A 25083-nucleotide genomic window follows, 5' to 3' on the forward strand; every position below is an offset into this window, starting at 1 on the left:
TCTAGCTGAAAAATACAGCTGGACCCATAGGCTGCACCAACTTCTGATTTTCTTAATTTCATTCACTTTAATTATTATCTTTTAAATTTTACTTAATTACAATTTTTAAATGATTAATTTGGTTACATTTTTTTAAATTATAATTTCTAAGTCTTACAATAAGACAAAGAAAGTTATTAGTTTTTAGTGGTCTTTCTGGTTGATAGTGTTGTTTCTGTGTAATGGGTCAAACCCCATTTATAAGGGAATAGTAGAGAGAGACAAGCTTGGAATTTTTTAACTTTATGGTGGTGTGGTGTGAGATCCTTGGTCCTCCATATGTTGTTTGCCCCATCACAAAGGGTTTCAATTTTCAAATAAGCAAAAATATAAAAATACTAACTAAAATTATAAATAAGTAAATAAAAAGCAACCCCTTTTTTATTTTATGAGCATGGCCAAAAGAACAACTTTTTTAGATTTTTGTTTTTCCTTTTATAAGATAGATTGATTAAACATGTGACTTTACTTTCTACTACTTGTCTCATTGATGACAAGTTGACTGTATTTTCATTTATAGAGGAAATTAATCATGTGCATATCCAAATTCAAAATCATAATCATAATTTTTTGCAATATTAAATTTTTAATTACGGATCCATTCATAAATGTGGTAGAGAGATCTCTAATTTCTTGCAAAGTAAAATAATTTTGGGAAATACATTTTAGTAGTAATTATAAAGCCAACAAAATGGTGTATAATTTTCAATATTCATCAATATTACCCCAAGACCAATTTTTTTTGTTACAAGATTGAAAATTATACAAAGTTGAAGGCGCGTATACAAGAATTCAGTTTTCCGTTTTACATTATAAGCTTTTTAAGTCAAATCTGCCATAAATGTGATCAAACATAAAATCTCATATCTTTTGTTTCTTGTTGACTGATACCAATGTGGTAATGTTGACAGCAACTATGCTAATAAATTACAAAGATTTTTTTTTTTAATAGATAAGATACGATTGAAACCTATAAGGTTCACCCATTGATAGTTTTTTATCATCACATAAATACAAATAGAGTTTTAAAAATATATAGTATTAAATAAAAGAGGTAGATCTGTGACACAAGGAGTTCATCAAGATGTAGTGCTTGATAGGGTCAATAAATTATAATTGAGCATATTAGCAAATGAGGGGGAGTTCTAACCTTTTATCAAAAAATATTTGAGGGTGGAGGATATAAAATAAAATCAAATTATAAGTCTATTATAGAAAAACAAATTATAATATCACCTCAAGGAAAATGGTTTAAGGAAGTCTCTTGATTAATGCCTTGGAAGTCTTTATACCAACTCCATCAACCCCTAAGGGAAAATTATTAGGTATTCCCAGAGTACTATAAATGCGTAGTCTCTCATCTCACATGAATGGTGGGTCCTACCATGAATTTAATTAGTAGGACCCACCATTCATGTGAGAGGAGGGACTACGCATTTATGGTACTCCGGGAGTACACAATAATTTTCCTAACCCTAAGAGCTAAGATAAATTTTATGAATGAGATGGAGACTTGCCCTCCCTCTAGTGAAGCTCTTTAGTTATGCTACTAACAAGCATTACCATGTTTATATAGCTGAATTAACCATTTAAGCTTAACTCTAGTTTAAGAAAGATTTAACCCTAGTTTAAGAATCAACAGCTACCATTTGCAACGCCAATAGGTTTGATTAAGTTATGAATAATCAACAGTGAAAAATAGATGTCATGAAATTTCCTTCTTTTTAAGGAAATTAATTTATATGTTTACCGCGTAAAGCCAACAATGTCTTGTAACAACTGGCAATTTCTTTAGTTCTTTTGGTGCGTTTAATTCTCAAATTCAAATTTGAATTTTGAAGAAACATTTAACCCTAGTTGAAGAATCAACAGTCCACATTAGTAACGCTAATAGTTTTGTTAACTCAAGGAATTATTAATGGTGAATATCAAATGTTATGTTAACTCTAGGAATTATCAATGGTGAAAATCAAATGTTATGAAATCTTCATTTTGTAGATAAATATTAGTTTATTTCTTTTCTTTTACAAGTGTCGGAGATGTTTTTAGTTCTTTAAAGATGATGATTTTTGTAGAGTCAATCCCAAATTCCAAATATACAATGAACAATGGCTTAAAAAGAGAAACCAAAATGATACTAACCAAAAAAAAAAAAAAAAACCCACTTAGAACACCAAGTCTGAAACCTTTCTCTATAGACAGCAAGAAGAAGAATTTGAGAGATGTCGTAAGGAAGAAAGAGAAGACTCTTCGGTACCAACATTTTCAACCCCTATGCCTCATAATAATACAACTACTTGATGGTTGAATGGATTCTCTCTGAAGATGAATTTCTTAGGGTAAAACGTGATTTTTGTATTTTGAATTGATGGTGGCAATTTATACTGATTTTAGGGTGTCCTTAAGGACTGTATTTTTGTTAAAATAAAAGGCTTTGGACCCCCAATGTATTAGGCAAAGATTAAGGTGAGGCTAAAATGGTTTAGTTAGAAAGTTCAGTCATAGACAACAAGAGCTTAAGACCTCTATTTGGGTGAAAAATTCTAGCTAGCATTCTCAACCTTAGCAGTATACATGGGTTTGGCTAATGTAGAATGTTCAAAAGATCCCATTCATACCTTGCAAACGCCACTTCCCAAATCTCCATGATATTACATGGGCTTGGGTTGTACTTAAAGGGCTCATAAGGAGGTCAAACTTGTGTAAAATTTGTTGCGAAAATGACCGTCAATAACAAGTAAATCCATCAATCACTTGTAACAAATTAATGAAATGTTGCAATTTCCCTTTAGCTCTTTTTTGACACCATCATTTCCAAGTTTCCAATCCAATTTTTTTTTTTTTTTTTTAATCCATTTTTCACTAGATAAACTAGTCAAAAAGTTGTGTTTTGGATAACTTAAAATCTCGGCGTATTCAATTTAAAAAATAAAATGGATAGAAGTATAAGAAAAAAAAGAATTGAACTTTAAAAAAAGTTGTACTTAACCAAAGTAGTCAAATAAATTGAAAGATAAGGGTGAAAGTGAAACCAGCAGTTAAACCAAACTTTAGACCTCACCCATAAATAAGAAAGGGCTGCCATCTCAACAAGCCATGGGACCAATAAATTGGGTGGATTGACACTCGAGAATTTTCCCTTAATACCAATGTATTTCAAAGCATGACAAGGTCAATCATGTACCTGAATCTGCTCATGTATGACTATGTCACTATATAACTCAACATTCCAATGTGAACTCCAGCGTAAAGTAAACCATCTCTGTTGTTTTTCAATTTGACCTTAATACATTTCAATTGGAAACCAACCTTCCTTTTTAAAGGTCTCTAAATATGTCATCACAATTCACAAATGTTGCTTTTTGTTGACCTTTTAGCTACTTCAAATTTACCTTATTTGAATTTTTCCTTCAATTAATAGGAATTTTCCCATACTAATGATACTATCTACATTATCACTATGATATGACATCTTTGTTCTGTTGTATAATTTTAGGGGCGTAGTTTTATTTTAAGACCCACTAAATTCAAAAACATTAAGCTAGATATAAAATAAAAACAAAAAGATTAATAATTTTGTACTAGCTTATAATAGGGGCGTAGTTTTATACTAACTTATTTTACTAGTTTTATTCCTATAAATAATTTCATATCTTATTATTTGAAAAATAAAAACAAAAAGAACAAATATAGATATAAAATAAAACTACACTAATATTATGAGTGGACTTCCTAGTTATTTAATTGTATACTTCATTTCATCGACTTCAAAGATTAATAATAATAATAATACATCCTATCAAAAAAAAAATTAATAATAATACAATTTTCAACCATTAGGGCCAACACATTGACGTGATCAAAGATAGAGTACTTAGTACTTACCCTGCAAATCGTAAATAATTTCTATTGGTTAACATTCCATATATTTGATTATACTTCACAATGTCAACTTGAAAGTTGAAAAAGATGATTTTAAACATTATTGCCAAGATAGTGATGTGAACCAAATAAAATGTGCACTTTGCCCTTTTGACTCATTTGCATTTGTTAGAGTAGTGAGTGTATGTAATTAGTTTCAGTAAAGCCCGCGTGGTATACATGATATTGTCTATTGTCATCATATGGCATGAGGTCGATAAGCTCACACCGGAAACTCTATTTTTTATTATTCCGCCCAAAAAATAAAATGTGTATGTAATTTTTTAAAAAAAAAAATAATAATGATTAAAAAATAATATTTCATACATCTCACAAAATTGGCACCTAATATATGTAATTCGTATGTGGCTTATATAATTACGAAACCCATATATTGTGAAAAATTATATATCTATGAAATAAATCATTATTGCTCACCAAAGGGCTTTTTATTTATTTATTTTTATTTATTACTTATTCTACTTTCCTCTGTCCTGAAGATCAAATATGTTCCCCACCCATAAAATAAAAATCTCTTCTGTTTTTTCTTCTTTTTTTGGCTTTTTCCGATTAGAACTGGCAACTAATTTTTGTCTCGTTGTGCACGTGGTTTTGTTTTTCTCCTTTTATTTTACTTTCTAGGATGGTTGGTCTACAACTTTGTCTTACTAGAAGATGTACATGAGAGATTACAAGTCAATTGTTATAGTTAGTTGACTAGACAAAAGATCCGAGGTAGAACTCTTACTACCATGAATGATAATCAAGATTGTCACCAATAATTATCTCCTCTTCTTTGTCAAAACTAATATTTGGGTTGCTTAAAAAGACTATTTACAATCTTATACGTTAAAATATGACTTACAAAAGTAGGAGAAGGGGGGACCAATCGATCGATAGCTTGACCCAACTCCTCTAAAGACACTAGTAGACATTGAGCTAGTAGTATCGAATTAATCCCAAACACTTCACATTTTGAGATTTGATCATAAGACCTACCACCCACCAAACCTCATAGGGGTAGAAATTATATTTCTTATTTCTGCTTGCACAAGTATATCTTAGAATTTTACTTTTTACATGGTACAGGACTTCTAATAGGGAGATGTATTTTCTCAAATTATTTTTTATGCATCGTTTGGATTATTTAATGAAATCTCTAAATCTTGCATGTAATTACGAGACTTTAGAATCAATAAAAATATGTTTGCATCCAAAACTATAAATAATCCAAACTTTTAAATAAACCAAACTTTTGTAAACAGCTCACTCAAAAAAAAAAAAAAAAAATTGTTTATATTTTTTTATTTAGAAAATGGGTCAAAAACTCAAGCCCAAGTTTTAATTTAAATATTAATAACGTATTCGTAATTAAGCTCATGTATAAAACTTTATTTGAATGCATAAAATTATATGTTTATATATGTATGCATGTATAAATAATATTTATAAATACTCAAAATTAGATTATGAGAGTTCATAAATAAATGCAAAATTATAATTTATAATTGACTAATAATATGTAGAATCCATTTCATAGTAAATTATATATGAATTTAACGTTATAAGATGATGATTCTAACCTTTTTTAGACCCCAAATTTTTATTCGTGGTATTAGGTATATAAAGGAAAATAAATAAAATGATAAAATAACTGGTGAACAAAACAAACTCAAGCTTGTTAGACTATAAAAACAAAGAACAAAGTTAGAACACGTAATCTGATTTTATATTGAATACAAACTTGAGTACATTTCTATTTATACCCCTCAATCAAACAAGGGCGCAAATGCATGCCCGCCGCTTACTGTGGCGAAAAATAAAAAAAATAAAAAAAATAAAAAAGGAAAAATTACATATTAAACCTTCAAAAAGTAACAAAAAGTCTATAGCCTCAAAAGTGAAAAAAAAAATAAAAAAATACACACACACACACACACACACACACATATATATATATATATACCTCTTAAGAATTTAAATTTTAACAAATAAAATCCTCCATACATATTAAACCTCTAACACAACAATAGTAAGGTCTAATTTTTTTATTATTATATGAGACTTCAACATAAAATTTATTTTTAGAGTTTAATTTGTTACTTTCGAATTTATAAGATTTCATCTGTTGCTTTTTCCTAATGGGTTTTAATTTTTCACTTTCAAAACAACATGGTTTAATTTGTTACAAAATTAAACAGAAAAAAAAAATGTAAAAAGATGTTTATTGATAAATTGTTATATACCAAGGAAAAAAAAAAAAAGACAATATGTGCAAAGCCTGTTCGGTGACTTCAAAGACAATACCAAGGGGAAAAAGAGATTGAAAAAAAAGAATGCTGTCAGCTAAAGAGAAGGCAAAGCCTGTTCGGTGACTTGTGTGCAAATCAGCAATGCATGTGTGCCTGCTGATAAAAGAAGACAATATTATATTTAACTTGGTAATCGAATAGGCTTACTGCTCTGAAAATAACCATACCACAGAAATCAAGATAGTGAGAATCAATAAGTGAAAAAGCATAATATCATATAAAGATGCAATCTCATACAATGTTTCTCTTAACATTGAACAAACTTTAACTTCCATCATTCCTAAGACAACAAATTGCATGAATACATGCCCCAGGTAATTTACTCGAGTGACGCATTCGCTTAACAAGAGCTTTGTATTATTTCAGTCAAAACCAAAATATTACAAAAGCCTTAGAAATACTTGACAAAGGGAAGAAGAAAAATACCAGGACCAGAGCCTCAAGAATATTACCCCAACATAATTTGGGTTGAAAAGAACATGCCTATGAGAAAAACAAAGAAGCGGTCAAAAAGAAACCTTCACCCTCTCCCACTACATATTCTACAACCCATAACCCACCAAAATTACCACCAAATAGAAAAGAGGACAGATAAAATTTTAAAAAAAGGGCAAAGAAATCCCTAATGGGTTAGTACTTTCTCTCCAACACCTACAAACTTACATAAATTCCTGTGGCGCACCAATACCAAGCAAACATCATCACCTCCCTCATAAGTCATAAGCACTTCTAACAGTATAGAACAACAAAAGCTTAAAACACTAACAAAAAAGATGTCACGGAAACCAAAAATGACCCTATAGAAGAAGGTATAAGTTCACAACCATATTACCTAGAGACCATTACTGCTTCAGAAGTCAAAAGTTAGTCCCAAGCGCTGGTCACCCCAGAAGAAGCTCCATATCCTCCACCATACCCACCAGATGAAGCTCCATATCCACCACTGCTGTTGCCTCCACTATAATAATCAGAACCACCCCTATTGAAAGCGCCTTCCCTCCTAAAATCACGTCCACCAAATCTACCACCAGAACGACGGTTCCTCCCTCCACCAAAGGAAGATCGAGCTGCATACCGTGACAGCCAAGCAGGCACTTCTTGATTTGATTCTTGCATTAGCTCAGATAAAGACCGTGCCATCGATGAATTGTTCTCATTGAAGAAGGCAGTAGCTAATCCCGTTTTCCCAGCTCGCCCTGTCCGACCAATCCGGTGGACATAATCATCAATGTCGTTTGGTAGATCAAAGTTGACTACATGGGCAACATGGGGAATATCAAGACCACGTGCGGCCACATCAGTTGCAACCAAAATTGGGGTGTTCCCACTTTTAAAAGACCTCAATGCCTGTTCCCTTTCCTGCATACATGTAGGATAAAAAAAATTACAGATGAGACAATGCACATGAAACTAAAAAATTGATCTTGTACAAGTGACCAGTTGCTGAATAAAGACTCAAACATAAGTATAAGCACCATTTAAAGAAGCCTCAAGGACAAGTATCTCCTGTGGGGCTCTCTCCTGATGTCAATTGTCTAGTTCTTGACACAAGGACACAGTTTAGAAGTCAGAGTTCTAAAAATCCCTGACTAAATGCTGGCAGGAAAATTACATTAATGCTTTAATGAAACATACTTAATTTGTAGAATGTTTGGTTTAGATGAGGCTGATGATGTTGTGTTTAATTGGAAATCTTTCAGAGCTAGGAATGCGATTGCCATATAAATATATATATATATATATATATATATTACAAGTAATAAAACTTCATTAAAAGAGAAGACTACTCTTCAATGAAAGAGGATGAAGTAACCAAGAAAAATATGTACAAGAAACAAAACAAAAATGAAATTATGTACAAAAGGAAAGAGAGTCTATAAACAACAGGATGGATTCTGCTCAAACAGTGGTATACATGGACCAAGTTAGATCAAGCCCAAAAATTCATTGCGAAGTCTAAATTTAAATTGATCTCTGGTTCCATGGAAAGTAACATTTCATGGAGGTTTGAGGAATTCTAGAGAATTATACCTATTCAGTATTTTTTTTTTTTTTTTTGTGGGGGGGGGGCCTATTCTAGAAATCCTGCTACAAGGATTGTGGTTAGGAGGCAGGCAAATGAGGGTGGTGATACTGGTGGTGGTTGAGTAATGCTCCTCAGTTCTATGCTAATGGAGGTTAAGATAATTCTTCAAAGTCAAGTACAATAATTTTTCTTGAATTTGGAATTCTGGAGCAAGGATAATATGTTCGGTTGCTATAGAAATTAGAAAAGTAAGAAATGAGTTGAAAATTGGACATTGGGCAGTTGATGGATCTTGAAAGATGAAGTGTTGGGTTTGCACATGTGTGTGTTTCAGAATCTATCCCATATTTAAAAAAGGAGGATTAGCCTTTACTTAAACGTTCCTCCTGTTGAGCCACATTGGATTGACCCTTATGGTCCTCCAGCGCTTATTTACCCTTCTTCTTGCATCCCAAAATTTTCCCACTTCCTCATTTAATCCCACTCACCATTTTTCTGACTCTCTCCCTTTTTGGACTCTTCCTTTCTCCATCAAATGGAATCAGCTCTCCCCCTTTATCATTATTGCCTTCAAATCTTCCACCTTGAAATTTTGATAACTAGATAGTTGGAGAGGGGGATTTGAACCCTGGATGTTTTCATTGGAAACACCAAGAAGTGTCAACCAATTGAGCTACAAGGCTCTCAGCTCCCACCTTGACATTGACCCCAGTTTTCTACTTTCAGGTCATTTATGACAGGGAAGACCAAAACTATGCTGCAATGGATAATTTTTTTAATAAATTTGTAAGTTCCCATCAGGACAGTGTGTTTATGTTGGATTAGTACTCTGCAAACACTGGCAGTCTTAACAGTCCCCATAAATTGTCTGCTAAGTATGAGTCGGGGTTTGATAGGCACAAAAGTACTGCATCTTTATTTTGTATTATAAAAAGACTCCCTCATTATGAATTTTTGCCAAAAGATACATCGGTTCTTAACTTCCATTGTAATATGTTGTTCTGGTAGAAATTGAAATTCAGAAAATTAGATTCTTAGTATTGTTTTAAGTTTTTTGCGTCATTCTCAAAATTAGATTTAATTGTTTTCAAATGGTTGTACCAATAGCAAAGTGAGTATATATAACATTTGTTAAACTATTGCACGGGTAGTGACTAGTATTACAATAAATCGCAACTCCATGCATCTAAATGCCTTACAAAGGGGCAGAAATCTTTTCTCACATAAAAATCTCCTTACAAAGGGGCAGAAGAAAACCCGTTCCAATTGTTTCTCACATAAAAATCTCAAAAGGGGCAGAAACCACGAATTTTTAGCAAAACTAATTTTTTTATGACATGGAACCTTACAAAGGCCCTCCCTTTGGACCCACCCCTGGGGAGTAAACCACGAATACACAATCCCACCCCGCTAAAACCGTGTATCACGTAATCCAAGGTAACTCCTGTGGGGCTCAAAACCAGGATGTTTGGGTCTATAGCTCATCCCAAGCCTCCAACCGCTAGGTTGCACCCTAACCTATGAAGCACGGGTGCGTTTCCAGATTCGGGTGCGGGTGTGGGACTCGGCAATTTTTGAAAAAGTAGGGTGCAAGTTCGACAATTAAAAAATTATTAAAAATATTTTTATTTATATTTTCAATATATTGCTAAGCATTTTTTTTCACATTATATAAACATATACCAAAATTTAAGAGCAATAGTATATTAACTTTTGAGGGGAAAAATACATTTTTAAACCCTATAATTTAGGGGTTCAACAAATAAAATCCTATAATTTCAAAAGTAACTAATAATTGTGAATCAGAAAAATAACAATGTTATAAGATTTATAATAATAATAATAATAATAATAATAATAATAATATATAGAAGTAAGGGTGAGAAGTGTACGGTGGGGACTTGGGAATCTTGGGGAGCGAGATAAGATTTGAAGGAATGGCTGCTGCTGCTGCTGCATTTGTTGGTGAGTGGAGACTGAGACTGTGAGATTGTGACCAAGGGTTCTTAGGGAGTGAGACAGTGAGAGAGGGGAGACAGAGAGCAGAGAGCAGAGAGACCGTCTGAATCGGCCTGATTCAAAGCCGGTATCGGCCTGAATCAGCCAGTATCAGTCTGAATTGGTCAGTTTCAGCCGGCCGATACAGTTCGATTCAACCCGAATCAGTGCAAATTGGCCCGAGTCAGCGCGAATCGGGAAATGAAAAAAAAAAAAAAAAAAAAAAAATCTGACGTAGCACCAACGCGCAGGCAGCAGCATTGCCCACCGCACCCCACATCAAACGCCGGTGCGGCACCCCTGTTGCCACGTCGGTGCTTTCCAGACCCTAACGGGTGCAAAACTAAATCAATTAAATAGAATGTCCCTACTTAGATTATATCTATATAGAATTAGATTGAACCTCTACCGAAAATGATTTAGCACCAGCACCACTTCACTTAGTCCAATATTATATCACTATAATTATCCAATAATCCAATACTGATGTCACTAGGCATAACCAAGTTCCAAAAGAATCATCTTGCCAAGACAAAATAATCCTACATGCACAAACACATGCATATTCATTTGAGTCTGTTTGAACTTTAATTAGACAGAATGTGATGTATCAGTCTACCGCATAACATTGATGTTGATGAGCATGGTGACGTGGCATAAGGCCAGCCAAGCTTAAGGGCCAAATTTAACATATGCCATATGGTTATTGTAGTTAAATCCACATGTACCAAGTCTGTTGTTATATTTAAAAATTGGGGGTAGTAAGAGGCATGCACTAATTCACCACCACAACCACACAGAGGACAAAGTGCTGAGCGCACTTAAGCGCAAAGGCCTCCTAGAGCCTAGGTACAAAGCGCAAAGCGCAAGCACTCGCCTGATCGATGTGAAGCGCACATTTTTTTTTAAATTTAATATATTGAAAAAAATTGATTAATGGTCAATACGACAATCAAGTGATCAATTAATCATATAAATTACAATAAAACATTTTATATAATTTATATAACATTTATATAATTCTTTTGTGCTTTACAAAATATATGCAACCATGATATTTGATGGCCATGATTACGAAACATGGTTGAATCAAAATAGAAATATAGAACAAAAAAGGCAAAGGCTAAAAAGTACTAGAATGTTAAGTAATGTTATCTTTGCCTAACAAAATATCTTTGCCCAACAAAATCAATGCATATGATGCAATGCAATCCTAATCTACATAATCATCATCCCCATTAAGCAAGGGAGCATCATTGTCATCACAAGATTTGTAGCCCTCATCTCCATCATGAGGAGTATGTTGTGAACTAGAACTTGAACCTGTTGCTTGAATTGAGTGTTTGTTTGTGTGGTCGTGGTCCAAAAGGTCTAAAATATCTAAAGCAATAGGCTTAGGTGTATGGTAGCACACCACACTATTAGTTTTTATATATTAAATCAATGGCTTATATCAAACATATTTAGATCTAATGGCTAAAAATCAAATCAGGATTTTTTTTTTTTTTTTTAATTTACAAAAAAGCACACGCTTAATAAAAAAGCTCTAAAAAGTGTGCTTTGCATTTAATAAAAATGTTCTAAAAGGCGCACTTAAGGGGAGCTTTTAAGAGGGTGCCTCGCTTTAAAGAGAAAAAGCCCCAAGACCTTTGCGCTTTATGCGCCTTAAGTGCGCTTTTAACAACACTGCATATACTCTAGAAGAAAATAGACATCCAGAACAACAGTATACATACAACAAAACAAACCTGTTGTGTTCTATCACCATGAATAGTAGTTGCAGGAAAACCATTCATACACAGCCAATGTTCCAGTGAATCAGCTCCCTTCTTAGTCTCCACAAATACTAATGTCAGAGCTTGCTGCAATAACCAGATCATGAAAGCAACAGTCAAACAACTACATATTTGGATCAACAAATTCAAACTCCCTCCTCCCTGGAAGTATAAGGCTTATTGATTTAAAGAATAAATTGTAAATAATAACCCAATTTAATAAACTGTTCACATTACATCAATAAGAAAAAGTTACCAGCCCGCACAGACCCTCCCCCCCCCCCCCAAAAAAAAAAAATAATAAATAAAAAGATAACTACAAAAAAAAATATGTAGAAATGATCTTTATGCAATGGTACCTTTCCCTGTGTACCATTCGCCCTCTGTGCATGAAGAAGGTCCATGAGGTGACTTCTTTTGTCAGATTCATGAACAAATTCAACTCTTTGAACAATCAAATCAGTACTCGAGCCCACTCTTCCAACAGCCAAAAATATGTAATTTGCAAGAAAATCAGAGGCCAATCTCTGCATGTCAGCCAAATTGGTAAGAGTATAACATAGATGTTTTTTTTTAATAAGTACATAGATTAAAATTAGTCCTACACAAATCTTCAGCAAAGCTGACATATTCTGTTTGCATAAGATTTAATCTCAAACCACTTTCATACTCAATGCATGTCAAGAGATGCAACATTCTATGCAAACAATGCATTACAGAAACTAGGAGCACATGCTGAGAGCTGACTCGTCACATATTTAAAGAGTAAAGAACCAAAACTGATACGCCTCCACCCTCACCCCACCTCCGTTCAGGGGGGAGGGGCAGCCCCAAGAAAAAGAAAAGATGAAAGTCCTAACTCTCTAGCAGAACAGGCAGAATGGCCAAAAAGTCATAAGCATTGGTTGAAAATCATACTTCCAATTGAAAAAATTCAGACAGAAAACGAACCTGTATCTCTTTTGGGAAAGTGGCACTGAACAGCATGGTCTGCCTTTCACCAGGTGGAGGCATGTCCATTTGTTCCACAATTTTCCTTATTTGAGGTTCAAAACCCATATCCAGCATTCGATCTGCCTCATCTAGAGCTAAATATCTGATCATCTGTAATGAAACTCTAGCCCTCTCCAGTAAATCTACCAATCTTCCAGGAGTTGCAACAAGAATATCAACACCTCTCTCCAGCTCCCGCAGCTGCCAAAACACAACTTGTTAGGATTGCTAACTAAATACCTGAGATCAAGCTAGCATATCATAATAAGAATTTCAACGGAGCGACAAGATGCAGAAAAGAGGAATAATTAATAAACAACTTGCAGAGTCAACTATATCAGACAAAGAGTATCCAACATCAACACATTGGCCATCTAAAGGAGAAAATAAGAACAAAGCCTTAGTCCCAAAATCCACAAGGACAAACGAAAAAAAATGTGTCACCAATTTTATACCCAATGTCTATGTGTCAACCATGCTGAATCAAGAACATCAGAGAGAATTTCAAGGGTACTTTATCCTTCTTTTTTGGGGGGGAAGAGGAGGAAGGGAAGGGAAATTTTTCATCAGAGTTGAAATTCAAAACATTCAAGAATGACAAAAAATTATTTTAATTGCCAAGTAATTTGCAACTATTGTAACTACTTATTGTCTGGAACTTCAGGGGACATCCACCAAACTAACACAAGGAAAATAAAACCTTCAAAGATAATTGAACCATGATCTATAAATAATAGTTCTTTTTTTTTTTTCTTTTTTTGATGGGTAATAAGAATGATCTCTAAATAATAGTACTTCAGACTCTGCCTAGGTCAAACTATGAATCAAGTTTGGATATCTGAAACCCAACTTCAATAACTTAATAGTATAAATTTGTAATGCCTGCCAGCTTAGCTTGTAAAGGCAAATTGAAAAATGTACCACCAAACTAAGGTGAAGTCCTCCTGAGCTCAAACACATTGATCAGCAAGTCATCAAACTATATGAAATATAAAGTACAAATATTTCATAATTTTTTCCTTAAATAACTGAGATTTTATTGATTCTTGTACTGTTCTCATTTTGATCAGAAACGGACAGGTACGTTAACTCATATACTTCTTTTAGATTGGCTAGAGATTCCTTTTATGAAATTCTGAAAGTAAAAAGATAAAAATCCCTTCATATCATGACCCTATAGCAACTTGAATTTGTAAAGTAGCAACCACAAAGAGAAGATAACCTAAGAAGCACACATACAGCCAAAATGAGCAGCATCCTTGCGTGTATCATTACTGGTATATACCCAATACTCTACAGTACGTAACCAACACATACCCAATGCACAAGTCTCCCACTTCTAAGAGGTCTAGGAGAAGTGGTTGGTTGACAGCTTTACCCCCAATTATTTGAGAGGCTGATTCCTAGAGGGGACCCACAAAATATCAATTGGGCAGGGGGCATATCCATGTGAAAATGAAATTTTCTATATATAAAATATATTTTAAAAAGTTACAAGTCTAGTTTTAGTTTAAGATAACACAAACTTGGGGTACATTGTATACATACATGTATGATATATTGTATATACTAATTTTTGAGGATTAATAAGTATCTATATATCCATCAAAATCATGAGAGCTCACCTAGATTCAGAATTAAGTAGATGAATAAAATTGACCACTACTATGTAAAATTTTTCCATAAGGAATGAGTTTTTCATAATTGTGTGTGATGCTTTTTTGTAAAGAAGCACCATCACAACTTGTGAACCACAGCAATATGAACATTAACATTTAAAATACATTCTACATAAATAAAATCATGTAAAAACTTTATATACTAGTTTACAATCAAAACAGAAGGCACCACAGACTATCATGACCACAGCTTTGCAAACAGGATAATGATAAATCAGTGTACAGCACCAAAAGAGAACATATTCCTTTTTGAAAAATAAATAAACACAAAACCTGTTGGTGAATTGGTGCTCCTCCATAAGCAACGACCACCTTAACACCGGTCTGATATGAAAATTTCCTAGCTTCCTCGTGTATCTGAAATTTTTAACAAAATTTTGGAATCTTATTTTAATAAAATTATGCATAATATTAGAGCATATAATGAAAGTAGTCATATGACTAAACTCACTTGCATTGAAAGCTCCCTAGTTGGAGAGAGAATAAGAGCAAGCGGGTACACTGTACGTGCCCCACGGGGTGGTCTCTGTACACTCTCACCCCTCATAATTCCACTGATAATTGGGAAACAGAATGCAGCTGTCTTGCCAGAACCGGTCTGGGCACAAGCCATTAAGTCCCGTCCTCCAAGTGAGATGGGGATGGCATGCCGCTGCACAGGAGTTGGCTTCACATACTTGCACCTCCGAATATTCTGATTCAGGGCATCACCCAAATCGATCTCCGCAAATGTATTCACAGGTGGTGGCACATTATCGCCACTTGTCTCCACCGGAATATCCTCATATGCATCAAAGTTAATACCGCTATTCTCTTGCTCAATAAATGCCTCCTCTGTAGTAACATCATCATCTGCAAAGGGGTTCACTTCCCTCTCTCTCCCACGGTCCCAACCACCACTTCTGCCACCCCCCCATCCACCACGGCCACCACCACCACTATACCCAGATCGACCAGAATCATTTCTAGGACCACCACTCCACCGTGAGCCACCATACCCAGCTCGATCATTATTTGAAACAGGCCCACTATAAGCAGGAGCAGGTGCATCAGAAACAGCTGGGCGATTTCGAAGATGTGGAGGGACATAGGTGCTCCGGGATGGAGGAGCTGACGCCGTACCTACAGGCCCATTGTTAGCAGAAGAAGACCCAGCAGTTACATTCTCAGCTGCAGAGTTCGCAGCCAAATCCGCCCATGAAGTTCTCGTACTCATGACAAATTCACAGCAATTCCCACTCAACCCCAACACCCCAAATCCTAACAATTCACAGAATAATCAAAAACCCTTCCTTGAAAATCAATATCTCCACGAATTACAATCAGTAAAATTCCAAATACCCTGATCAAACAAAATTTTGAAAATCAAAAACCCGCAAGTCACAATGACATACTCATCTAATAATAACGCAAAACCAAACAAATCAAAATTAAGACAAAACATAAATGGCAAATCAAAGTTTGATTTTTAAACAAAAAAAAAAATCTGCATCCACATAACATCTGTTTCAAACCCTACCAACCAAAAATCAAGTAAATTCCCTATATACCCTTTTGCTCCTCCTTCCCTCAATTTTCTCACCAGTCAAACAAAACATAATACAAAGAAAAAAACAGTCCTGATCTACAATGGCAACGAATCACAAACACAAAAAATGAACCACCGCAATCTAAAGCTAAAGCTAAATAAACTCACACACATGCACACACACACACACAGATAGAGAGATAGGAAGAAAACCCTAAGAATCGAAGACGATGACAAAGTTGTGGTTATCGTTGTTGATGTTGAAGAAGATGAAGATCCAGAAAACCCTAAAATTTTGCAGACACGAACGCTTTTAATACGCAACAGCACAAAAATATCTCTTTGCTCGCTTCTCTCTCTATATATATAATTGGAAAATGGAATATGGGAATATAATGAATATATTTTTGTGCGTGCGTTTTTCTTTTTACTATTACTAATATAAGAAGGTAGTATTTTTAGTGGACACAAATAATATACTATATATATTAAAAGTTAGACTTCGAAGTCGTGGCTGCGTCAAATGACTGCATCAAATTATAAAAAATTTATTAAAAGTTGGGTTTAGAAATCGTGGTTGCGCCAAGTAACTGCACCAAATTGCAGAAAATTTATTAAATTTATGTTTGAAAAACTAAATTTAGTTATTTGATGACATACAACTGCTATACCTAAGATACCTATTGAATAGAAAAAACTAAATTCACAAGCTATCTCTTTTCTAATTTATCGTCATGGACTCCTTTTTCTCTTCTTTTTTTAATATCAAATTTTTTTTTTTACCATATTAACTTCTTGAGATGAGAAATTCTATATCCTTTTTTATTTTACACTTTTTTTTTTGTTTTTCATGTCAAATTCTTCAAGAAGTTTAGGAGAGATATATATATATATATATATATATAATTTAGCATCATGGACTCCTCTATATCTTTTCTAATTTAACATTATGGACTCCTTTTTTTTTCGTATCAACTTTTTTTTTTTTTTTCCATATCAACTTCTTCAGATGAGAAGTTCTATATCTTTTTTGATTTTACGGACTCTTTTTTTTTTTCATGTCAACTTCTTCAAGAAGTTTAGGATACATACATATATATATATATATATATATATATATATAATTTAACATCATGGACTCCTTCTCTATATCTTTTTTTTTTTTTTATAGAATACTAAATATTTTTTAACACACACATGGAAAGAGGAGATAATGTTTTTTAAAGAAACTTACAATGGTGTATATCAAAAAAGGTCTAACTCTTAGATACATAGCACAGGCTTTAAACTTTTTTTAACTCACTCATTTTCTAACTTGGGATTAATCCACTATTTTTTCTTTTGAGAATACTAAGTATTTTTGAACACACACACACGGGGAGAGGGGATAAGGTTTTTTAAATAAACTGACAGTGGTGTATATCCAAAAGGGCCTAACTCTATATCTGTTCTAATTTAACGTTATAGACTCCTTTTTTTTTTCTTTTCTTTTTTCCCCTATCAACTTCTTGAGATGAGAAGTTCTATATCCTTTTTTATGGACTTTTTTTCTTTTCTTTATTTTTTTTCATGTCAACTTCTTCAAGAAGTTTAGGATATATATATATATATATATATTCTAATTTAACGTCACGAACTGCATCTTTCTTTTCTTTATTTCTTTTTTTCCATATCACCTTTTATTTATTTATGGACTCCTTTTTTTTTCTTTTCTTTTTTTCCATATCAACTTCTTGAGATGAGAAGTTCTATATCCTTTTTTATGGACTTTTTTTCTTTTCTTTTTTTTTTCATGTCAACTTCTTCAAGAAGTTTAGGATATATATATATATATATATATATATATATGTATATATTATAATTTAACGTCACGGACTGCTTCTTTCTTTTCTTTATTTCTTTTTTTCCATATCACCTTTTATTTATTTATTTATTTTTTACCATATTAACTTCTTGAGATTAAAATGTTAATATCCTTTCTGATTTTACATACAACTCATGGACGGATAAAATAAGTAATATATATTATGATTTTTATTCCATAATTGGTAAGTATGATCAATCCTCATTACTTCTAGCATGTATTCTTTATTTTTTAGCCTAAATTTTCTAAGGAGAAAAAAAATGGAAGTAATCATGTTATTAAAATTTTGAAAATTATTATTTACAATAATTTTGAATTTTTGGAACTTAATTAATTAGATCTTCATCAGCCATAATCTATTGAGATATGATCACAACAAAGGATTCTAAAGAGGGATAAAAATCATAAAAATTAAGGTGTAGAGGGTTTAGCAAGTTTGGGTCAATCGAAATATACACTGGAATTGGATAAGAAAATAATTGCTAAAATGAAATTTATTGAAGGTGTAGGGTTAAAAATTGATATTGGTCAAGATATGGCATAATCCATTGAAGTTTTAAACACCTTGAAGTTATAATCTATATTCCAAATGCATCATTTACTTATAATATAGATTGTTGTTCACAAAACTAGCCTAGGACCTCGCAAAAAGGTATTACTTTTTAATTCTCATCACATCTCAATGCTAATGAAACTATTTTCAATTATCGATGCAAACTTATTGCAAAGGTCTTACTCTTAGTTTTTCTCAAAAAAAATTATTGAAGTTTATATTTACATATTTTGTTTTGATAAGTAGAAATTTAGTGCCTCCTCCCTTGCTTTCAAATACAAAAATTCAATTCTTATGTAAATCTCAATACTTTTTTTTTAATGTTTAGTAATTTGGGTTGTTTATAATTCTTAATTATTAAATTGAGTTTACCACTTAAATATGTTTATTATTTAATTTTAATCAAATTAAAAAATATTTTCTTAAGTTTACACATGATTCTTAATTAAGCCGTATATCGCATGGACATTATATTTTAAGAGTAACTTTCCAATATGGAAGAAGTGGTAAGAATGATAGAAATATTTTATTTGTTTAATTAAATAAATTATATCAAACTTTAATAGGTTCCACACTATTATTTTGAATATATAATTTTTTGTATATATATTTATGTGGGAGGACTTTCGTCTTGGCCCCCAATCATGTATTGTTTGCTTTGAGATGGGTAAGGATTGACCTACGTCCCACCTGCACGAATTTCGGATTGAGCAAATTCATGCAGGTGGGACGTAAGTCGATCCTTGCCCATCCTAAAGCGAACAATACCTAATTGGGGGCCAAGACGAAAGCCCTCCCACAATATATATAAAAGTAATCATAATGAAGTGATTTAATCTCAAATTTTAATATTTCACTCACCTCAAATTCTATTAAATGTTTCAAGTAATTTAAAATAAATTAAATATTTGGCGTAAATACACTTTTAGTCCCTACATTTTGACTTTTTTTCATTTTAGTCCCTACATTTTATTTTTTACCACTTTTAGTCCCTAAACCAATTAACGGGGGACATTTAAGTCCTTAAAGCACTATTCTGTCATCAAACTAACGGGAAACTGACGGATTAATAAAATAATAATAAAATCTAAAAAGAAAAGAAAAGATTTTCAATTAATTTTGTTTCTCTTTTTTTGGGAAGAACATGAAGAACATGTTCATGTTCTTTATGTTCTTCCCTATAATCAATCTCCAGCAAAAGAAACAAACCCTAAACTCAGATCCTAACCAAACCCCAAACCCATATCCCTAGTAAACCAAACCTTAGCTTTCAAACCACCCATATCCCTAGTAAACCAAACCTTAGCTTTCAAACCCATGAATTTTCTTGGCACACAAACACCAAAAAAAAAAAAAAAAAAAAAAAAAAAAAAAAAAAAAACCCCAAGTCACCACCACCGAATCAAAGAACATGAAGATCAAATCCAAGCAAAAGAATAGAAACACTAAAAAGAAAGATTAAAACCCATGAAAAATAACCCCACCCACGCCGTCCATCGAGCCATCAGATCAAACAACTAAGACCCAAAATCCATCAACCAAAAACTGTACAATCTTGATCACCAGATCCACACCTCCGACCCACTAAAAGCAAGTCCCACCACAACCTGACCTCTAGAAACCCAGCTAAATAATATTGAAGAAGGAACAAGATTGACAATGGCGCCAAGAGAACTTGAGAACTGGTGGTGGCGCCGATGACATGGAGCTAGTGATGGGTGGCAACAGTGAAAGGAGAGCTGGTGATGGGTGGGTTTGTTCTCTCCTTTCTCTGTCTCGACCCATCTCTCTCAGATTGGCGTGGAGGGTGTTTGTTTGTGGAGATTGGCATCTGTGGTGGACATCGGCGTTTGTAGTCGAGGTTGAGGTCTGGGTCACGGTGGTTGTTGGGCTGTGGAATCGATGAATCAATGGTTAGGTTATGGAAATCGGTGACTAGGTTATGGGAATCGGTGGCTGGGTTATGGGATTCAGTGACTGGGTTGTGGAGTCAGTGACTGGGTTGTCGACATCGATGACTGGGTTGTGGGAACGGTGAGTGGGTTGTGTGGGTTTGGGTTTGGGTTTGTGGGTATGGATTTGGCAGTGGTGGTGGTGGTGGTGTTGTTGGATTTTAGGTGGTGGTTGCTGTGCTGTGGGTTTGATGTCGTTGCTGGGTTTGATGAGAAAGAGCTTTATTTAATTTAAATAAAAAATGACCAATTAGTGAATATGGAAAATGTCATTGCTGGGTTTGCTCTTTGATTCTGGGTTTGATGTTGTTGCTGGAGATTGATTATAGGGAAGAACACAAAGAACATGAACATGTTCTTCCCAAAAAAAAGAGAAACAAAATTAATTGAAAATCTTATTAATCCGTCAGTTTTCCTGTTAGTTTGGTGACGGAATAGTGCTTCAAGGACTTAAATGTCCCGCGTTAATTAATTTAGGGACTAAAGTGGTAAAAATAAAATTTAGGAACTAAAATAGAAAAACATCAAAATGTAGGGACTAAAAATGGATTTATGCCTAAATATTTTGATTATATATCATGATTTTATATTTTAATATGTAAAATTTATATACTACACACCATGTACGCACAAAGTGACTCAATACATGTATGTATACATATTGCAAAATTAATTTGTTTTTATTGTGTGACTCACAAAATTAATCACAATTTATAATATAATTTCAACATGTATAACTTTTAATTAAGTCGTGCATCGCACGGACATAATACTAGTAAAATATAATTTTTTTTTATTTTTTTTAGAATGATTGTCAAGTGTTTTAGATATGGTAAATTTTTGAATATGATGATAATTTTGATAATTTGGTTGTCAACGTTTTTAGGTGAGATAGATTTATCATAATTGTATTAGTTTTTATTATCAGTGATGGATTTGAATATGATGTCTATTTTATGATAATTGTTAAGTTTTTTTTTTTTCATTTATTTTTTATCTTTTCTTTTTATGGAATTTGAAAGTTTATTATGATTGTATTGGATTGTTTTCATACATAGATGTGATAGGATTTGAAGTTATGATGGTGAGTTTCTTATTACTTCTTTTGAAAAAATATTTTATTGGTGGGAGGGAATCCAATTCAACAACAAAATAATTTGCTACTTGATAATTAGATATTAAAAGATTGAGGAAAAAAAAAAAGATCTTAAAAGGTATATTCTATATGTGAAAAAACAAAAGACACCGTTCCTTATATATTTTAATTAAATTTAATCACATAATTGTATTGACTAATAAATTTAATTGAATTGTCTTTTGAAAATAGAGTAATATTATATAAAAAAATGTGATTTAATTTAATTATCTTCCGAAATATGCTAAACTAGTCGCTACCCCGTGCGATGCACGGGAAAGTTTTTAGATGATAGGGTTAACTTGCACGATGGAGTCATATCATGGCTACCAGAGTTTATTCCTAAGGTTGGACTCAAAATTGTCAAAAATGGTTGTGAGTACGGCTCATTTTAATAAAAAATACAAACATAAAAACTATTTGCCTGGAGAGAAAAAATTTTGAATCGTTAAGATTTTGAATTTCTACTCCCTTAAATAAACTCTGAAAGACAGGAATAACCTTCAAAGTAGAAGAACATTAGGTTAGCACAAAGAACCAATTGCAAAAATTCTCGAGCTATAGGGAGCACCTGGACATATAAATCTTAAATAAGAAAAGCAGTTCCCCATGTGCACTAACACCCAATTAAAGGAAGCTAAATTGAATACAAAGCACTAAAACTGAGAGGGAATTAGAAGAGAGGGGAGGGGGGAGGGAATGGACATTGTTCCATGGAAAAAAAATAATATAAAAGGAACAATCTCATCATATACCTTGTAGACATGGGTTTTCTTTAAGAATAAATAAAAAATAAAAGTTGTAATTCAATTAAACTGCATATAAAAACATGACTTAGTTTCAAAAGGTTATATCATATTTTCATATATTAAGGCTGGAGTTAGCAAGATGCCTAAATAACAACTATACTGTAGGCCATCTCTGAACTGCATACAACCATAATCCATTGAATTTCTCTTTTAACCTTATTAGAGAAACAGACACCCCTGATGTGGAGGAGGGTGGAAGATTAGTCACAGTGGAAGATTGAACATGACTGCTTCCTGGAGCAACATTGTTGTAGGGCTCATCAGACTGTGAATCAGCCAGAACAATGGCATGGGAAACTACTCTAGAACTGTCAAAACAGGAAATTCGGCACTTTCTATGAGTAAAGTTTCAATGCAGGCTCAAACTTAATCACAATTACAAAAATATTATGTGTAAAAAATAGAAATCAAAGAGATGGAACTGTTGAACCTAATTCGTTCTGCAATATAAGGAACCGCTGTATGGTAGACAATGAAAAGAGCACGTCTTGCTGGGTTTGGAGGAATTGCATAAGGTCCTGCAACCTGTTAAAACAACGATGAGGACTGTGGCCACCAAAAATAACACTAATGTATTAATAGTTTTTTATTTTAGGGTTTTATTTTTTTAATAGTTTTATTTTTTTAAATAATGCTGATGTGGAAAAACGTGGGAGCTTCAAAAGTTTCGGTTTTATATATATATATATATATATATATAGATTTGTAGTGGTTTATACAATAATGTAATTTAATTTAATTATAGAACCATTAGGCATAACTATGAAAAATGTATTTTAAGATTTCTATAAAAAAAATTATAAAAAAATTGAGCATGCACACTCACATTTGTAAAGACTTTATACTTATTTCTTTTTAATAATTAATAATTGCAAGTATTTCTTTATGTAGAGAGAGCAATAAATTTAGGGAAACAAATTTTACTACGATTTTGTGCACAACTTTGAATTGTAAACAATTATTTTTACATAGAATCATGGACTAGCAACTTTTATTCCTCAACTCATAGTCGACCACTTGCAAACATGCCTATGTGTTAGCCACTAACGCATAAGAAGACACCTAACTGATCTACTTCATTTATCTTAAGACCTAACACCTTTTAGCCATGAGTATATGCTTGCATGAGTGGCATCATTAGATGATGTTTGGCAAGTTCCAACAAATTTGGTAGTTTCCTATTAGTTGTTTCTGCCTAAAATGTCACAATTAAATAGGTTTAGTAAACAAATTACCCAATTAATGACAAAACTAACTTACCCTACTGTCAAAGCAAAATAAAAAACTAGTAAACCTAGTCCTACTTAATTGCTTTTGAAAATTAATCATGGGTAAGGATGGTAACAGCCAATAGAATCAAGGATGCTCGTCCTTGTCCAATACCCTCTCCAAAGTGGAAAAAACTTGTGTTGATTGGAGCAAGGTAGGTCAGATTTGGAGACATTTTGTCATCTACAATGATGTGGCTTTCACATTCACATTATTAAGGTTGAGATGAAACATACTAAAGAGGGGAAATCATGAGAGTGCTAGGAGGGAGATAAATCTTGTATTTTGGAAGACAGTAATAGAATATGTAAAAATAAATAAAAATTATAAGTAGTAGATGTATACAAAAATGTTACATTTTAGATATAAAATAACTCAAATATATACTATTAAACAAAAACTATATATATACACACATTTAGAGCGAGCAAAACTCATGATTGCCCTGTCACCTCTTTGGAACATAGAAAACCCATGTGGGATAGAGTGAGGTAGGTAGGTCAAGTGGGACGGAAAAAATTCTCCATCCTTAATCACTGGCAACCTAAAAAAACCACACAGTGGTCACTTCTCCATATTTAATTGTTATTTGGTGGGACAAAACTTAAGGCACGATTCAATTCCTTATATGTTGTATTAAGTATTAGACTATTAGCCAATGAAGCACAAATTGTGTTGAATTTTTAAAGAACAATTAAACTTAATACAAACATGTATTTCAATTTAATTGGAGAACCATTATTGTTAAAGTTTCAAAAAGTTTTTAAAAATACCAATCCAACTAAAAGTATACAACATATAGTTCCTACAAATTTAAATTAAATTTTAATAATTAATTTATATTATTTGAATAATCTACCATAATTTTGTTGTTTTAATAAATAAAAAATTGGCTTTTACATGTTGTGCTTGCATTATATAGCTCAGTGTTATAAGTTTTACAACATACTTTTACAATCGTATTTTTTATATACATTAAAATAATAAATATAACTTACTTAAGTGAATTTCTTTTACCAATATATTTTTAAACAAAATAAATTGTGGTTACAAGTTAATTATAAAAAAAGTTTCAAGAAATTTAGAAGGAGTTTCATTGATATTTTAAATTATTTATAATATATTATAGTCTTTGAATTTTTTTTTTTTTTTTTTTTTTTAAGTTTGCATATGATTATTGATTGTCACGTATAGCATGTGCATGGTAATAGATAATAAATGTTGAGTCAT

At 32.7% G+C, this 25083-nt stretch overlaps 1 protein-coding gene across 5 annotated transcripts; it reads right to left on the bottom strand.

Moving 5' to 3' along the window:
- Nucleotides 1–6171: 6171 nt before the first annotated feature.
- LOC126719295 (DEAD-box ATP-dependent RNA helicase 37-like) lies at nt 6172–16652 on the bottom strand. 5 transcript variants are annotated; one of them, XM_050421876.1, is made up of 8 exons: nt 16485–16652; nt 15195–16085; nt 15017–15100; nt 13023–13265; nt 12431–12598; nt 12045–12158; nt 7105–7631; nt 6172–6365 (listed from the first exon to the last, which is right to left on the bottom strand). In XM_050421876.1, exons 2-7 carry the CDS (start codon nt 15957–15959, stop codon nt 7137–7139), a joined length of 1869 nt encoding a protein of 622 aa, XP_050277833.1. In that variant the 5' UTR covers nt 15960–16085; nt 16485–16652; the 3' UTR covers nt 6172–6365; nt 7105–7136. The 5 variants fall into 5 exon arrangements, with proteins under 5 accessions (XP_050277833.1, XP_050277830.1, XP_050277845.1 ...); XM_050421873.1 differs by having other exon boundaries at nt 6172–6368; XM_050421888.1 differs by lacking the exon at nt 6172–6365 and adding an exon at nt 6467–6755.
- Between the last annotated feature and the right edge of the window lie 8431 nt (nt 16653–25083).

This window comes from Quercus robur, chromosome 1, assembly GCF_932294415.1.
Source record: "Quercus robur chromosome 1, dhQueRobu3.1, whole genome shotgun sequence".
NCBI lineage: Eukaryota > Viridiplantae > Streptophyta > Magnoliopsida > Fagales > Fagaceae > Quercus > Quercus robur.